We start from the raw sequence: 13,429 nt of genomic DNA on the forward strand, positions 1-13,429 counted from the left end.
TGCTCGCAAAGGAACCGAACATATATGGCGTTCGCGGGAAATTCAAGCACCGTGGAATGCCCCATAATGCACTGCGAGATCGGAGCAAGCAGCCTGGCAGGTCAGGATAGGGGGGGATGAGAGAGCAACCCCCCTCCTAAACCATTCCAGGCCACATGCCCTCAACAAGGGGGCCCACAAAACCCGGCCACCCCCCATGTGAATGAGTAGGGGTACATTGTACAAAAAAAAGTGTAAAAATACGACATGCATGCTGTGCCAAGTATTCAATTTGGTACTTTATTTTAGCACCGACTACTATGAAAAAATATGAATTGTATATATCTGCTGATATCAGTCTATAAATTGTTAGCAAACCAAGATATGAATCAATTTCTATGCTATTTTATACTAGAGATGAGCCCGATGGTCGTTTGCTCGCAAAGGAACCGAACATATATGGCGTTCGCGGCAAATTCAAGCACTGTGGAATGCCCCATAATGCACTGCGAGATCGGAGCAAGCAGCCTGGCAGGTCAGGATAGGGGGGGATGAGAGAGCACCCCCCCTCCTGAACCATACCAGGCAACATGCCCTCAACAAGGGGGCCCACAAAACCCGGTCACCCCCCCATGTGAATGAGTAGGGGTACATTGTACAAAAAAAAAGTGTAAAAAAAAAAACGACATGCATTCTGTGCCAATTATTCAATTTGGTACTTTATTTTAGCACCGACTACTATGAAAAAATATGAATTGTATATATCTGCTGATATCAGTCTATAAATTGTTAGCAAACCAAGATATGAATCAATTTCTATGCTATTTTACAACTATCAACAATAATAAGGTGCAACAGTTTTGTATAGTCCTATGCAATGCAGTATATTTCTGTAGGGAATTTTACCCTCTACAACAAGCACACATTTAAATTCCCTTTTTTCCTTTTCTCCTACCTTCCCAACTCTTAAAGCCCAATTAAAGTCACAAAAATAGACATTCAGATAGATAAGGAACAACCTCCATTGTTAAGGAGGTAAAGGTGGCCATACATTATACAATTTTCTTATTTCCTTTAGATTTACCTTCAACTATGTAGTGCAAGGGTCTGCTTGACTGCATGCAAATTGAAAGTGTTTAGGTTTGACCTCATATTATATGGTTTTGATAAATCTACAAGAAAATTGTATAATGTTTGACCAGCCTTATCTTCACTTTCCCATAACACTTGCAAAGTGTATTTAAATGTGATTGCACAGTCCAGTAGGTGGCTCTTTTAATGCAATGACTGTTGCATTAAGGCACCACATAGGTGTGATCCCAGCCCAATTGACCTGAACAGACACAAACCCTCTCTTTTTCTGCAGTACATGTGATGAGGGGTGTGTCCACTGTTGCCCAAGTGCGAGAGCAGAAAGAACATTTCCACTAAAATAAAAGGCTGTTTAAGGCTGAGTTCACACTGCAAACAGATGCGGCTCGCCGCAGGGGTCCGGTGTATCCCTGTTCTCCATTTCAGGGACGAATCAGGCCCAAATTTTTGCCTGAATTTGGACCTGAAACAGAGCCAAAGATGCACAGGACCCCTGTGCAATTCGCTCTGCAGCCGCCCGAAATGTGTGAACCGGCTCCATAGAAAGCCGGTCACAATCTCCTGCCATGCAAATTGGATGCGGGGAAACCCACATCCAATTTGCACTAGTGTGAACCCAGCCTGAGGCATGTCCAAATAAAAATGCATTAAAAATCCTAAAGTAGAAATGGTGTGGAACTTTTCTTGAACTTTGATGTTACTTTCGCTCTGGTCCTTAACATATAGCATATAACATAAAGTCCTAAATTCTAGTCATCACACAACAATGTAACCTACTACCTCATGACCCTAATACTAACCTAACCATTAAATAAATCCCTAATACCAAACTGACCGCTTCAGGTGAAAATGTACTATATCTGGGTATGAATGGGCACTGACTGGAAAATACCAATCCCACATAAAGATCTAAAAGTGTAAGTTCCTTGCACTGACAACAACTTCTTCTTCCCTGTTCGACCAGTGTGCTACAGCTCTTACATAATATTTATTGTTTTCTCTGTGCTCTCTGTAGGTACAACAACTTGTTGAAGATATCAAACATATACTTGATCACAGTTTAGATGAATTAGATTGGATGGACAAAGAGACCAAAGAAGCTGCAAGAACAAAGGTGAACTGATCCCTAAATTGAACAGTCTCAGTATTAATCCTGAAAATGTTTGTATGAGCTCAGAGAATCATGCTTCCCTAGCTGCAATAAACAGCCAATATGTGTATATTAAAATCCCAATGTTAATTGCATTCTATATTAGTATTATGGGGACTTGTGTACATGGACATTGACGCACGTAAAAACATACCTCTGTGAAATCCTGTTTTAAAAACAGGGCACGCATTTAGATTACTGTGAAGATGTGTTCAAAATACAACTGAAAATAATTTATCTTTTCTTAAAAAAAGTATTGTTCTTATGTTCAATAACCAGTTATAAAGGATTAGTGAAAAGATGCAAGCATTACTGTGTTTCCAATGCATTTCAGATGTTCCTACTAGCGCCAATGTAGTTAAAATTTGTATAGAACATGGTTAAACAGCAGTGGATGAGCACAGTAAGACCCCCCCCCCAAAAAAAGCCCCATTGTACCTGCTTTATCGCATTTCAATAATATGACACCCCTGCATTCAAGGAGCTTCCAACAATATTTATTAATGCTCATATACATGAGCTCTAAGAAGGCTAAAGCCCCATACACACGATCAGAAATTCCGTCAGAAAAAACTTGGATGGTTTTTCAGACGGAATTCCGCTCAAGTTTGCCTTGCATACACACGGTAACACAAAAGTTCTCTGAACTTTTGACCGTCAAGAACACGGTGACAAACAACACAACGACGAGCCGAGAAAATGAAGTTCAATGCTTCCGAGCTTGCGTAGAACTGTTTCCGAGCATGCGTGATTTTTTGCGCGTCCAAATTGCATACAGACGAACGCATTTTCGGATAGGAACTTTTTCCGACTGAAAAATAGAGAACCTGCTTCCAATCTTTTGCTGGCTGGAATTCTGCCAGCAAAAGTCCAATGGAACATACACACGGTCGGAATTTCTGACCAAAACCTCACATCCGACTTTTGCTGGCGGAATTTCTGATCGTGTGTACGGGGCATAAATGACAAGGAGAGTCATATGATGGAAGTCTTCATGGTGAGCTGTACTCAAGATCTGTGACATAAATGGTTAAACATGCATAAATAATTGAAACAACCGCAACAAATGATTTGTACACAGTGGATTATGTAGTGCTAAAAACAATTTAATCAGCAGTTCAAAGTGAGCAGCACACAAGTGATTAATTCAGTTTAACGTCTCTAACTCAAGCGGTTTTATTAATTCATATATAAATTGCTCAGGCCTGTATTGGGGCTGCTGCCTGTTTACTATAGGTGTACTGCAGTATTTTTGGCTTAACGACCTTCTAACAGCAGTTATTTCAGTCTTTCAAAGAGCAGTCCCATTGGATTAAGCTGTTATACAGTTCTGGATAATTATGTTGATAAAGAGCTTTGCAGCCTCTTGTAATTTTAATTCCTGGTTATACTTTTCATTTAGAAGAAAATCTCACTTCCCAGTGCTGCTATATTTCTATGGCCACGATAATGTCTAAAGCTTTCAGTTTGGTTAGGTTCACTATCAACCTTAAAACAGTTGAATAATAGGATAATAAAGTGAAAAGATCTGGGCTGCTGATAAAAGTCTAGCTTAAAGATATATTTACCAAATTCTAACATTGTTGGACTTGCATAGTATGTTTGGGAAAAACACATCTCACATTCTTTACTGTGTTAAACCGCAAAGCTATGTATATAATGATTTTTTTTTTTATTTGCATCATACCGAAAGGGTTGTGCATCTTTAACACTGACAACATTAGAAAGAAAGTGTAATCGTTTTTAGTTGTATGGCACCTGCTACAAGAGCATGAAATTTCAAGCAATATTTTAAATGGTGCTCATTCAGATCTATGCAATGTGTTAACGTGTTCTGAAAAATAAATAGATATACATTTTTTAGGCGTTGGTGTGCATCAAGAGACCCACTGAAATTAATGGTATTTTACTTCCGATGCAAAGTACCAAGCCCTGGTATAACCTGTTCAGGTTGCCTATGTTTATATATTTTTATATTTTTTAAAAATAATAAACCTTTATGAATGCCACTTTAAAAAATTCACACAATAAGGCTAGGTTCACACTGCTGCGAATTCTATTGCGAATTTGAGCCGTTGCGATCGCTCAAATTCGCAAGTCATTTAAATTACATAGATTAACATTAGTGCCGTTCACATCGACGCGTTGCGAATATAACCTGCGTGAAAAAAAGGTCCTGTGCGAGTTTACTGCGTTGCGTTGCGAATTTAGTCTCCATAGACATCAATGTAAATCGTTCTTGAATCGCATTGATTGGTTCACATATGTGCGAATTCCACCACACTACTCTCCACAAAAACCAGGAAGTACACAGGAAGTTAAGACCCTTTTTTTTTTTACATTATGATTCCATTGGCTAGACTATCAATCGCAGCTATATCCAACTCCTGAAATTCGCGGTAAAATCGCGGTAAATTCGCGGTAAAATCGCGGTAAATTCGCGGTAAAATCGCGGTAAATTCGCACTGCAGCAGTGTGAACCTAGCCTAAAGCAGAAAAACATGCAATAATGCACACTGTTAAAAGGTGACAACACAGTTGTCACGCATTAAAAAAATGCATGCAGATGGAAACTCATAGGTATAATTGTATCCTTTAGGAAGAAGACAGAAAATAAGTCATTTCCTAATGTGAACAATGTGACCTGTACATTTGTGGAAAAGTTTACAAGGGATACAGTGGGGCAAAAAAGTATTTAGTCAGCCACCAATTGTGCAAGTTCTTCCACTTAAAAAGATGAGAGAGGCCTGTAATTGTCATCATAGGTATACCTCAACTATGAGAGACAAAATGTGGAAACAAATCCAGACAATCACATTGTCTGATTTTTGAAAGATTTTATTTGCAAATTATGGTGGAAAATAAGTATTTGGTCGATATCAAAAGTTCATCTCAATACTTTGTTATATATCCTTTGTTGGCAATGACAGAGGTCAAACGTTTTCTGTAAGTCTTCACAAGGTTGTCACACACTGTTGCTGGTATGTTGGCCCATTCCTCCATGCAAATCTCTCGAGCAGTGATGTTTTGGGGCTGTCGCTGGGCAACACGGACTTTCAACTCCCTCCAAAGGTTTCCTATGGGGTTAAGATCTGGAGACTGGCTAGGCCACTCCAGGACCTTGAAATGCTTCTTACGAAGCCACTTCTTTGTTGCTCGGGCGGTGTGTTTGGGCTCATTGTCATGCTGAAAGACCTAGCCATGTTTCATCTTCAATGCCCTTGCTGATGGGAGGAGGTTTGCACTCAAAATCTCACGATACATGGCCCCATTCATTCTTTCATGTACATGGATCAGTCGTCCTGTTCCCTTTGCAGAGAAACAGCCCCAAAGCATGATGTTGCCACCCCCATGCTTCACAGTAGGTATGGTGTTCTTTGGTTGCAACTCAGCATTCTTTCTCCTCCATCACGACGAGTTGTGTTTCCACCAAACAGTTCTACTTTGGTTTCATCTGACCATATGACATTCTCCCAATCCTCTTCTGGATCATCCAAATGCTCTCTAGCAAACCTCAGACGGGCCCGGACATGTACTGGCTTAAGCAGGGGGACACGTCTGGCACTGCAGGATCTGAGTCCCTGGCGGCGTAGTGTGTTACTGATGGTAGCCTTTGTTATGTTGGTCCCAGCTCTCTGCAGGTCATTCACTAGGTCCCCCCGTGTGGTTCTGGGATTTTTGCTCACCGTTCTTGTGATCATTTTGACCCCACGGGGTGAGATCTTCCATGGAGCCCCAGATCGAGGGAGATTATCAGTGGTCTTGTATGTCTTTCATTTTCTAATTATTGCTCCCATAGTTGATTTCTTCACACCAAGCTGCTTGCCTATTGCAGATTCAGTCATCCCAGCCTGGTGCAGGTCTACAATTTTGTTTCTGGTGTCCTTCAACAGCTCTTTGGTCTTCCCCATAGTGGAGTTTGTAGTGTGACTGTTTGAGGTTGTGGACAGGTGTCTTTTATACTGATAACAAGTTCAAACAGGTGTCATTAATACAGGTAATGAGTGGAGGACAGAGGAGCATCTTAAAGAAGAAGATACATGTCTGTGAGAGCCAGAAATCTTGCTTGTTTGTAGGTGACCAAATACTTATTTTCCACCATAATTTGCAAATAAATTCTTTTAAAATTCAGACAATGTGATTGTCTGGATTTGTTTCCACATTTTGTCTCTCATAATTGAGTTATACCTATGATGACAATTACAGGCCTCTCTCATCTTTTTAAGTGGAAGAACGTGCACAATTGGTGGCTGACTAAATACTTTTTTGCTCCACTGTATTTAAAAAGGCAATGCAACATGCAGTTCTAATGTGCAAAATTTAATAAATCATAATAATTTAGTTTGTAGTCAGATAAGAATATTTCTAATTGGTTGCCAGGGATATATATATTAAACAAACTATGAGGATCTTGCAAGCTAACTAATTAAAATTGTATGAAAAAAAAAAAATATTTTTTGAAAAAATGTGCGTAGTGATAAATGATAGCTGCTAGCACTAATCACGTCTCATACAGTCGTGTGATAACAAAATAATATTACATTTTGTGCTGCGCTATCTCTCTAATATTCTGCTATGACAACAGTAGGTTTAAAGTGCCAACATTGCAATAAAAAAAAAAAAAATACAAATAATTGCTGCAGTGATACACCAGTGACATAGGTCACAATACAAAATCCCACATCACAATTAATATGAATATTAGCAACAAATCCTTATTAATAAATAAAATGTTAATTACCTTAAGGATTCCAGGTTAGCTGTATGGTCCCAAACTGCTTAATGACACTGCCTCCTCATATATAAACAGCAAAAAGAAACTCCATAGTGTGATATCGTTTTAACACAGGGGAGGGGACAGGACGGTGCAGGAGGCAGCTGGTCTGTCTCACGCAGAACGAGCATACGACCCCAACTAAATCCCAGAGTTTTAAGGCACAGTATAGAGCGGTGCTCTGACGCACCAAACCCATGTGAGTACCCTGTACTAGGGCTTTGTTCATACAATAAAACTGTGTTAAAACGATATCACACTATGGAGTTTCTTTTTGCTCTTAATATATGAGGGGACCATACAGCTAACCTGGAATTCTTAAGGTGATTCACAAGCGTGATTTGACCAAACTTAAATGTGAGGTCACACGCTCTGAGGTGAGCGGCCATTACCTAAGAGTGGGGTGCACCTAAGTGTGGACACTGCAACAGGTTTTTTGATCACCAATCAAGTCACCACCATATATTTAATAAGCACTTTATATCATTATGTTGAACTGATCCTTATGTGATCAGGACGTCACTAATTGTATGCACTATAGCACTTTATGGTTCACTATATATTTTTTTGTTTGTTGTTTCATAAGGATTTGTTGGCAATATTCATATTACTTGTGATGTGGGATTTTGTATTGTGACATATGTCACTGGTATATCACTGCAGCAATTATTTGTATATTTTTTTTATTGCAATGTTGGAATGTTGGCACTTTAAACTTACTGTTGTCATAGCAGAATATTAGGGAGATAGTGCAGCACAAAATTGTATATTATTTGGTTGCCAGGGATAACTGTACTTTGCACACAAATATTGCTATATGAGTTATCTTGTTGACTTCAGCAGGAACCGGACAAATTTCGATCCATCTTTGGGCAGGCTGGTTGTACTGGAGTTGATCTGTCGATCAAATCCAGTACAACCAGCCTGTCATGTTTTATTTGTTTAATAAGTGCCAGTGGCTATAGCAGCCAGAAATGATCCTTGTACAGGCATACCACACTTTTAAGTACACAATGGGGTTTATTTACCAGAGCTGCAAAGTGCAAAATCAGGCTCACTTCTGCATAGAAACTAATGAGCTTCCAGGTTTGATTACCAAAGCTTAATTGAACAAGCTGGAGTTAGAAGCTCGTTGGTTTATATGCAGAAGCGAGCCTGATTTTGCACTTTCCAGCTTTAATAAATAAACCCCATTGTGTACTTAAAAGTGGGGTATGCCTGTATTCTGACGGTTGGGAAACCCACTCCCGTTGTCAGAATACAATAGATCTGCTGGAGGGATTCCATCATCAACACTGCCTGTGTTGATGATGGAATCAATCGATTTTCTTTCCTTCAACCTGTGGCTGAAGGAAAGAAAATTGCATTATGTATGGCTTGCTTTAGCCTGAATGTAGAGTCAAGAGCAAGGTAAAGGCCAATGAAATCAAAAGCAATTAAAGGAACCTATTACCACCAAATTATTTTCACTGCCCTTGCTGACTTGCTTTTTCTTTTACTATTTGTGTTACTGACCTGAAAGAAATATGTGACTGTCTCGTATTGGGATACCTTCAATGCACAAATTTGTTACATGTCAGTGACATGTTTAGTAGTAAAGAAATGGAAAGAATGACGCCCTCTAAAACAAGTCAGAAACTCTTGGATTACATAGTTCTTTCCTGACACACTCCCTTAAATCAATGAAAAAGAAATGCAGGAGCGACCATTGCTGACCTCCTTCTGAAAATGCTAGTTAAGTGGCAGTTCGGCAATACTACTAGGTGTATTATTCTTTCAGTCACTGACCCTGAACAAGTAGGCAGATAAAGAAAGCTGAAGAAAAGTCTGTTTCTGCCTTTGTATTCAGGGTCAGTGACTTAAAGCATTGAAGAAAGAAAGTCAGCATTGTAGCCAGGCAACAAGCATTGGAAAAAAGCAGAGCTCATCCTTGGCATCCTATGTATTTCTTCCCTATCCTGATAAAGAATATTTAACATAAAACATGATATTCTCATACTATGACCTCAATTTCCTATTTCTCATTGGGGTATAATATTGAGACAGCTTCATCACAGGAAATCTATCAATTTGTTGCAAGAAATAGGGTAATGTTGAGATGTGATAGTACATGATACATATGCCAAAATATCAATAAATATTATCCTTATGATGAACATAAACATGTTTTAAGATGTAATGTACCACTGAAGATTTTGACATGAACAGGTTACAGGATGTAGTTATTTCAAGTAACGTTAACCAACTATCAGAGTTATGGGGTTGACCCCTGTATACTTGCTGGTAACATTTTATATACTGAAGCCAAATTGTTATGTCAGCCAATGGATATACAGCTCAGAAGATTACATTTATTCCTATGTATGCATCATTAGGAGCTGAAAACCATAGGGGTATATTGTAAAATGGAGTCCCTGAGGGTGGGTTTGGTTTAAAGTGTTTTGCACTTTATTTTTACTATGATAAAAATAGGACATACCTGGTAATGCAATTTATCAGGAAAATAATGTCTTGTTTGCTGAGAAATTGTGACTAGAATGTTAATTATGTTGTTAACCGACCTGGCTAATATATATACAGTATTTATACAGTATATATATATATATATATATATATATATATATATATATATATGTATATTTATTAGTGCAGTAGGGCAGGCACCTTGTGGTACTTGCAAGTAGCTGTATTAGTCTTCAAATTAATCCCTGTGTGCACAAATCCAGCGGTGTCTTCACCCAAGACGATTTTTCAATTGGCTCTCAAGTGCTGCCGCTGCCATCTCGGCTAAGGGAAACTGGCAGTGAAGCCTCGCGGCATCACAGCCAGTTCCCTACTGTGCGTGCGCAAAGAGTGCTGTGCTTTGTGAATGGTCCAGCGGTGGGGGAAGGAAGAGGGGGGCCGAATTCCGGCTGAGTACACCGCGGCGAGATCAACCAGAAGTGGGAGTGGATACTTGTCAAAACCAGGTGCCTGCTCCCCCCCCCCCCCAAAAGGTGCCAAATGTGGCAGCGGAGGGGGGGAGGTGGCAAACAAGTGGAGCTCCCCCTTTTGGATGGAGCTCCGCTTTAACACATATGCTTACATCCATCACAGGGTGCTGAATTTCTGCATGCTTATTGTCAGAGAAACATGATTAGGTTAATTTTGTTTTAGCTCTAGATTTGGTTACCATAATTATTTTTCTTGACAGTTAAAACACATGATGGTGATGATTGGGTACCCAGATTTTCTGTTGAAGCCAGAGGCCATGGATAAAGAGTATGAAGTGAGTTTCATTGTTTACAATTTGCAGTTACCAGGAAATATAATAGGAATATGAGTGCTAATATTGCTGCATTCTTTTTAAAAGACCACTCTCATGAAATACAGTGGGGGAAATGTTTAATTGATAAAGCAGCACAATGTCATAATACAGGTAAATCTTGTACAAAAATTTGTGCAAATTTCTATAAATTTGTGGAACTGGCTCAAATGCCCTAATCAATTTGTTGCAAAGTTCAAATTTGTGCAAGCATGACAGCTCCCACAACCTTTACGTCCCAACAGATAATGCAGTCAGAGGAGTGATGAGTAAAGGAGTTATTTGGCTGAACCCTTTAACAAAAAGTAATAAACCTGAAATGATGGAATTGTTTGAAGATTTTGTTAGACACATATTTAAACCCTCACATATAAAGGAGAAATGTGCAACTGAATGAAGAAAGTGAACTAGACATGTGCAGAACGAAAAAATGTTTTGTTTCGTTTCGATTTATTATTTACATAAATTTGTTTAGTTAAATTTGTTTCATTCGTTTTCAGAATTCATTTTGTTTATTAGTTTTTGAATCGATTCATATTTTTTGAATTTGAATCAATTCAAAAAGTTTCCAAATCAATTTCGAACATTTTTCAAATTCGAAAAGTATTTCGAAAACGATCTGAATTTGAATTTCGCAACACTCTCATGGTAGGGCCGACCCTGGACTCGGGGCTATGGGCCCAAGATTTGGGGCTCTAGCCTCAATAGCCTCCCTCTAATGATGCCACTGCTCTGTGCTCTCAGCAATACCACTTTATCACTCCTTAGGCTTAAAGGCCTGGGAAGTTGTGTTTGACATGGAGAGATTTGAAGTTACTTCAGTGTAGAGGACAGACTAGGGTATATAGAAGAGAGGCTAGTATATACAGAGAGGCTAGTGTATACAAAGAGGCTAGTGTATACAGAAAGGCTGGGTATACAGAGAGGCTAAGGTATACAAAGAGGCTAGTGTATACAGAGAGGCTGGATATACAGAGAGGCTGGTGTATACAGAGAGACTGGGTATACAAAGAGGCTAGTGTATACAGCAGGGATATGTAATTAGCGGACCTCTAGCTGTTGCAAAACTACATGTCCCATCATGCCTCTGCCTCTGGGCGTCATGCTTGTGGATGTCAGTCTTGCTATGCCTCATGGAAGTTGTAGTTCTGCAACAGCTGGAGGTCCGCTAATTGCATATCCCTTGTATACAGAGAGGCTAGGTATACAGAGAGGCTAGGGTATACAGAAAGGCTAGTGTATACAGAGAGGCTGGGTATACAAAGAGGCTGGGTATACAAAGAGGCTGGATATACAGAGAGGCTGGGTATACAGAGAGGCTAGGGTATACCGAGAGGCTGGGTATACAGAGAGGCTAGTGTATACAGAGAGGCTGTGTATACAGACAGGCTAGTTTATACAGAGTGGCTGGGGTATACAGAGAGGCTGGGATATACAGAGAGGCGCTCTGTATACAGAGAGGCTAGGGTATACAGAGAGGCTAGTGTATACAGAGAGGCTGTGTAGGCTGTGTATACAGAGAGGCTAGGGTATACAGAGAGGCTAGGGTATACAGAGAGGCTGTGTATATGGAGAGGCTAGGTATACAGAGAGGCTATTGTATACAGAGAGGCTAGAGTATACAGAGAGACTGTGTATACAGAAAGGCTAGAGTATACAGAGAGGCTGTGTATACAGAGAGGCTAGTGTATACAAAGAGCCTGTGTATACAGAGAGGCTGGGTATACAGAGAGGCTAGTGTATACAGAGAGGCTAGGGTATACAGAGAGGCTGGCTATACAGAGTGGCTGTGTATACAGAGAGGCTAGTGTATACAGAGAGGCTGTGTATACAGAGAGGCTAGTGTATACAGAGAGGCTGTGTATACTAGAGGCTATGGTATACAGAGAGGCTGTGTATACAGAGAGGCTAGGGTATACAGAGATGCTAGTGTATACAGAGAGGCTGGGTATACAGAGAAGCTGGGTATACAGAGAGCCTAGGTTATAAAGAGAGGCTAGGTTATACAGAGAGGCTGAGTATACAGAGAGGCTGGGTATACAGAGAAGCTAGAGTATACAGAGAGGCTGGGTATACAGAGAGGCTGGGTATACAGAGAGACTGGGTATATAGAAGACAGGCTAGGGTAGTACAGAGTTTCCCCCCTCCCCCATAGTCTGCACTCACCTGCCGCCTCCCCAACTCAGGAACTCATGTGAGAAAGTTCCTCCCGACTTTATGATATGGGCGGAGCAAGGAGGAGACTTACTCTCACACTGATCTCCTGGCTCTGGCTGTCAGTGAAGCTTCAAGTGCAGGCTCAGTGAGAGTGCCACGGCTGTGCGGGACAGTGTTGTGTCAGGCAGCCCGCAACACTCTCACGGTAGGGCTGGCCCTGGACTCAGGGCTATGGGCCCCAGATTCAGGGCTCTAGCCTCAATAGCCACCCCCTAAGGACGCCACTGCTCTGTGTTCTCAGCAATTCCATTTCATCGCTCCTTAGGTTCAAAGGCCTGGGAAGTTGTGTTTGACATGGAGAGATTTGAAGTTATTTCCGTGTACAAGAAAAATGGCAGGGTGTTCAGCATGTCCTCCAAGAGGGTGTATACAAAGAGAGTGTGAAAGCAAGAAAGAGAGGATAGTGTTATCTGAATGAATTTTGGCTTGGTGCTAGTGTAATAACTTCTAGTACTGATAGTTTTACATTACAGCAACAATGTTACTAAAGTAAAAGTTCAAAGAAGAGAGCACTTACCTTACCCACCATTGGACACCAGAAGGAAAAGCTCACTTGAAGTCTCTTCATAAATCCACACCATGGCAATGAAGGAGTTGACAGGATAATTCATTGAGCAGGGCAGAAGACCAGAAGACTCTCTCAGAAGTGTGGATTTCTGGAGAGAAATCAGGCTGTAGTTTTCCTGCATTAGAGCAGCAACAGAGAGATAAGTAATCACAGATGATGATCTATTGTCTTTGGTTGCAACAAAATGCCAAATGGCCAAGAGCTCTTGAGGGCATTCTAAACAGTAATTTTCCCCAGACAGTGCTATGCCCATAGATACGCTGCTGTGATAGAATTCATATAGATCATTCTAGCATCATCAAACATCTACAAGCCCCTTTAAAACATAATAATAGGCTATATGTC

The 13,429-nt window shown here is 40.4% G+C and overlaps 1 protein-coding gene across 2 annotated transcripts in view; it reads left to right on the forward strand.

Annotated features, from left to right (window-relative positions):
- ECEL1 (endothelin converting enzyme like 1) overlaps window positions 1-13,429 on the forward strand; it is a 178,124-nt gene that overhangs the window by 124,602 nt on the left and 40,093 nt on the right. For both annotated transcript variants that reach the window (XM_073626476.1, XM_073626477.1), the window contains exons 8-9: window positions 2,087-2,185; window positions 10,189-10,263. In XM_073626476.1, the coding sequence (XP_073482577.1) occupies window positions 2,087-2,185; window positions 10,189-10,263 (174 nt within the window). The remainder of the gene's footprint in view (window positions 1-2,086; window positions 2,186-10,188; window positions 10,264-13,429) is intronic.

This window comes from Aquarana catesbeiana, linkage group LG04 (genome assembly GCF_042186555.1).
Source record: "Aquarana catesbeiana isolate 2022-GZ linkage group LG04, ASM4218655v1, whole genome shotgun sequence".
NCBI classification, from domain to species: domain Eukaryota; kingdom Metazoa; phylum Chordata; class Amphibia; order Anura; family Ranidae; genus Aquarana; species Aquarana catesbeiana.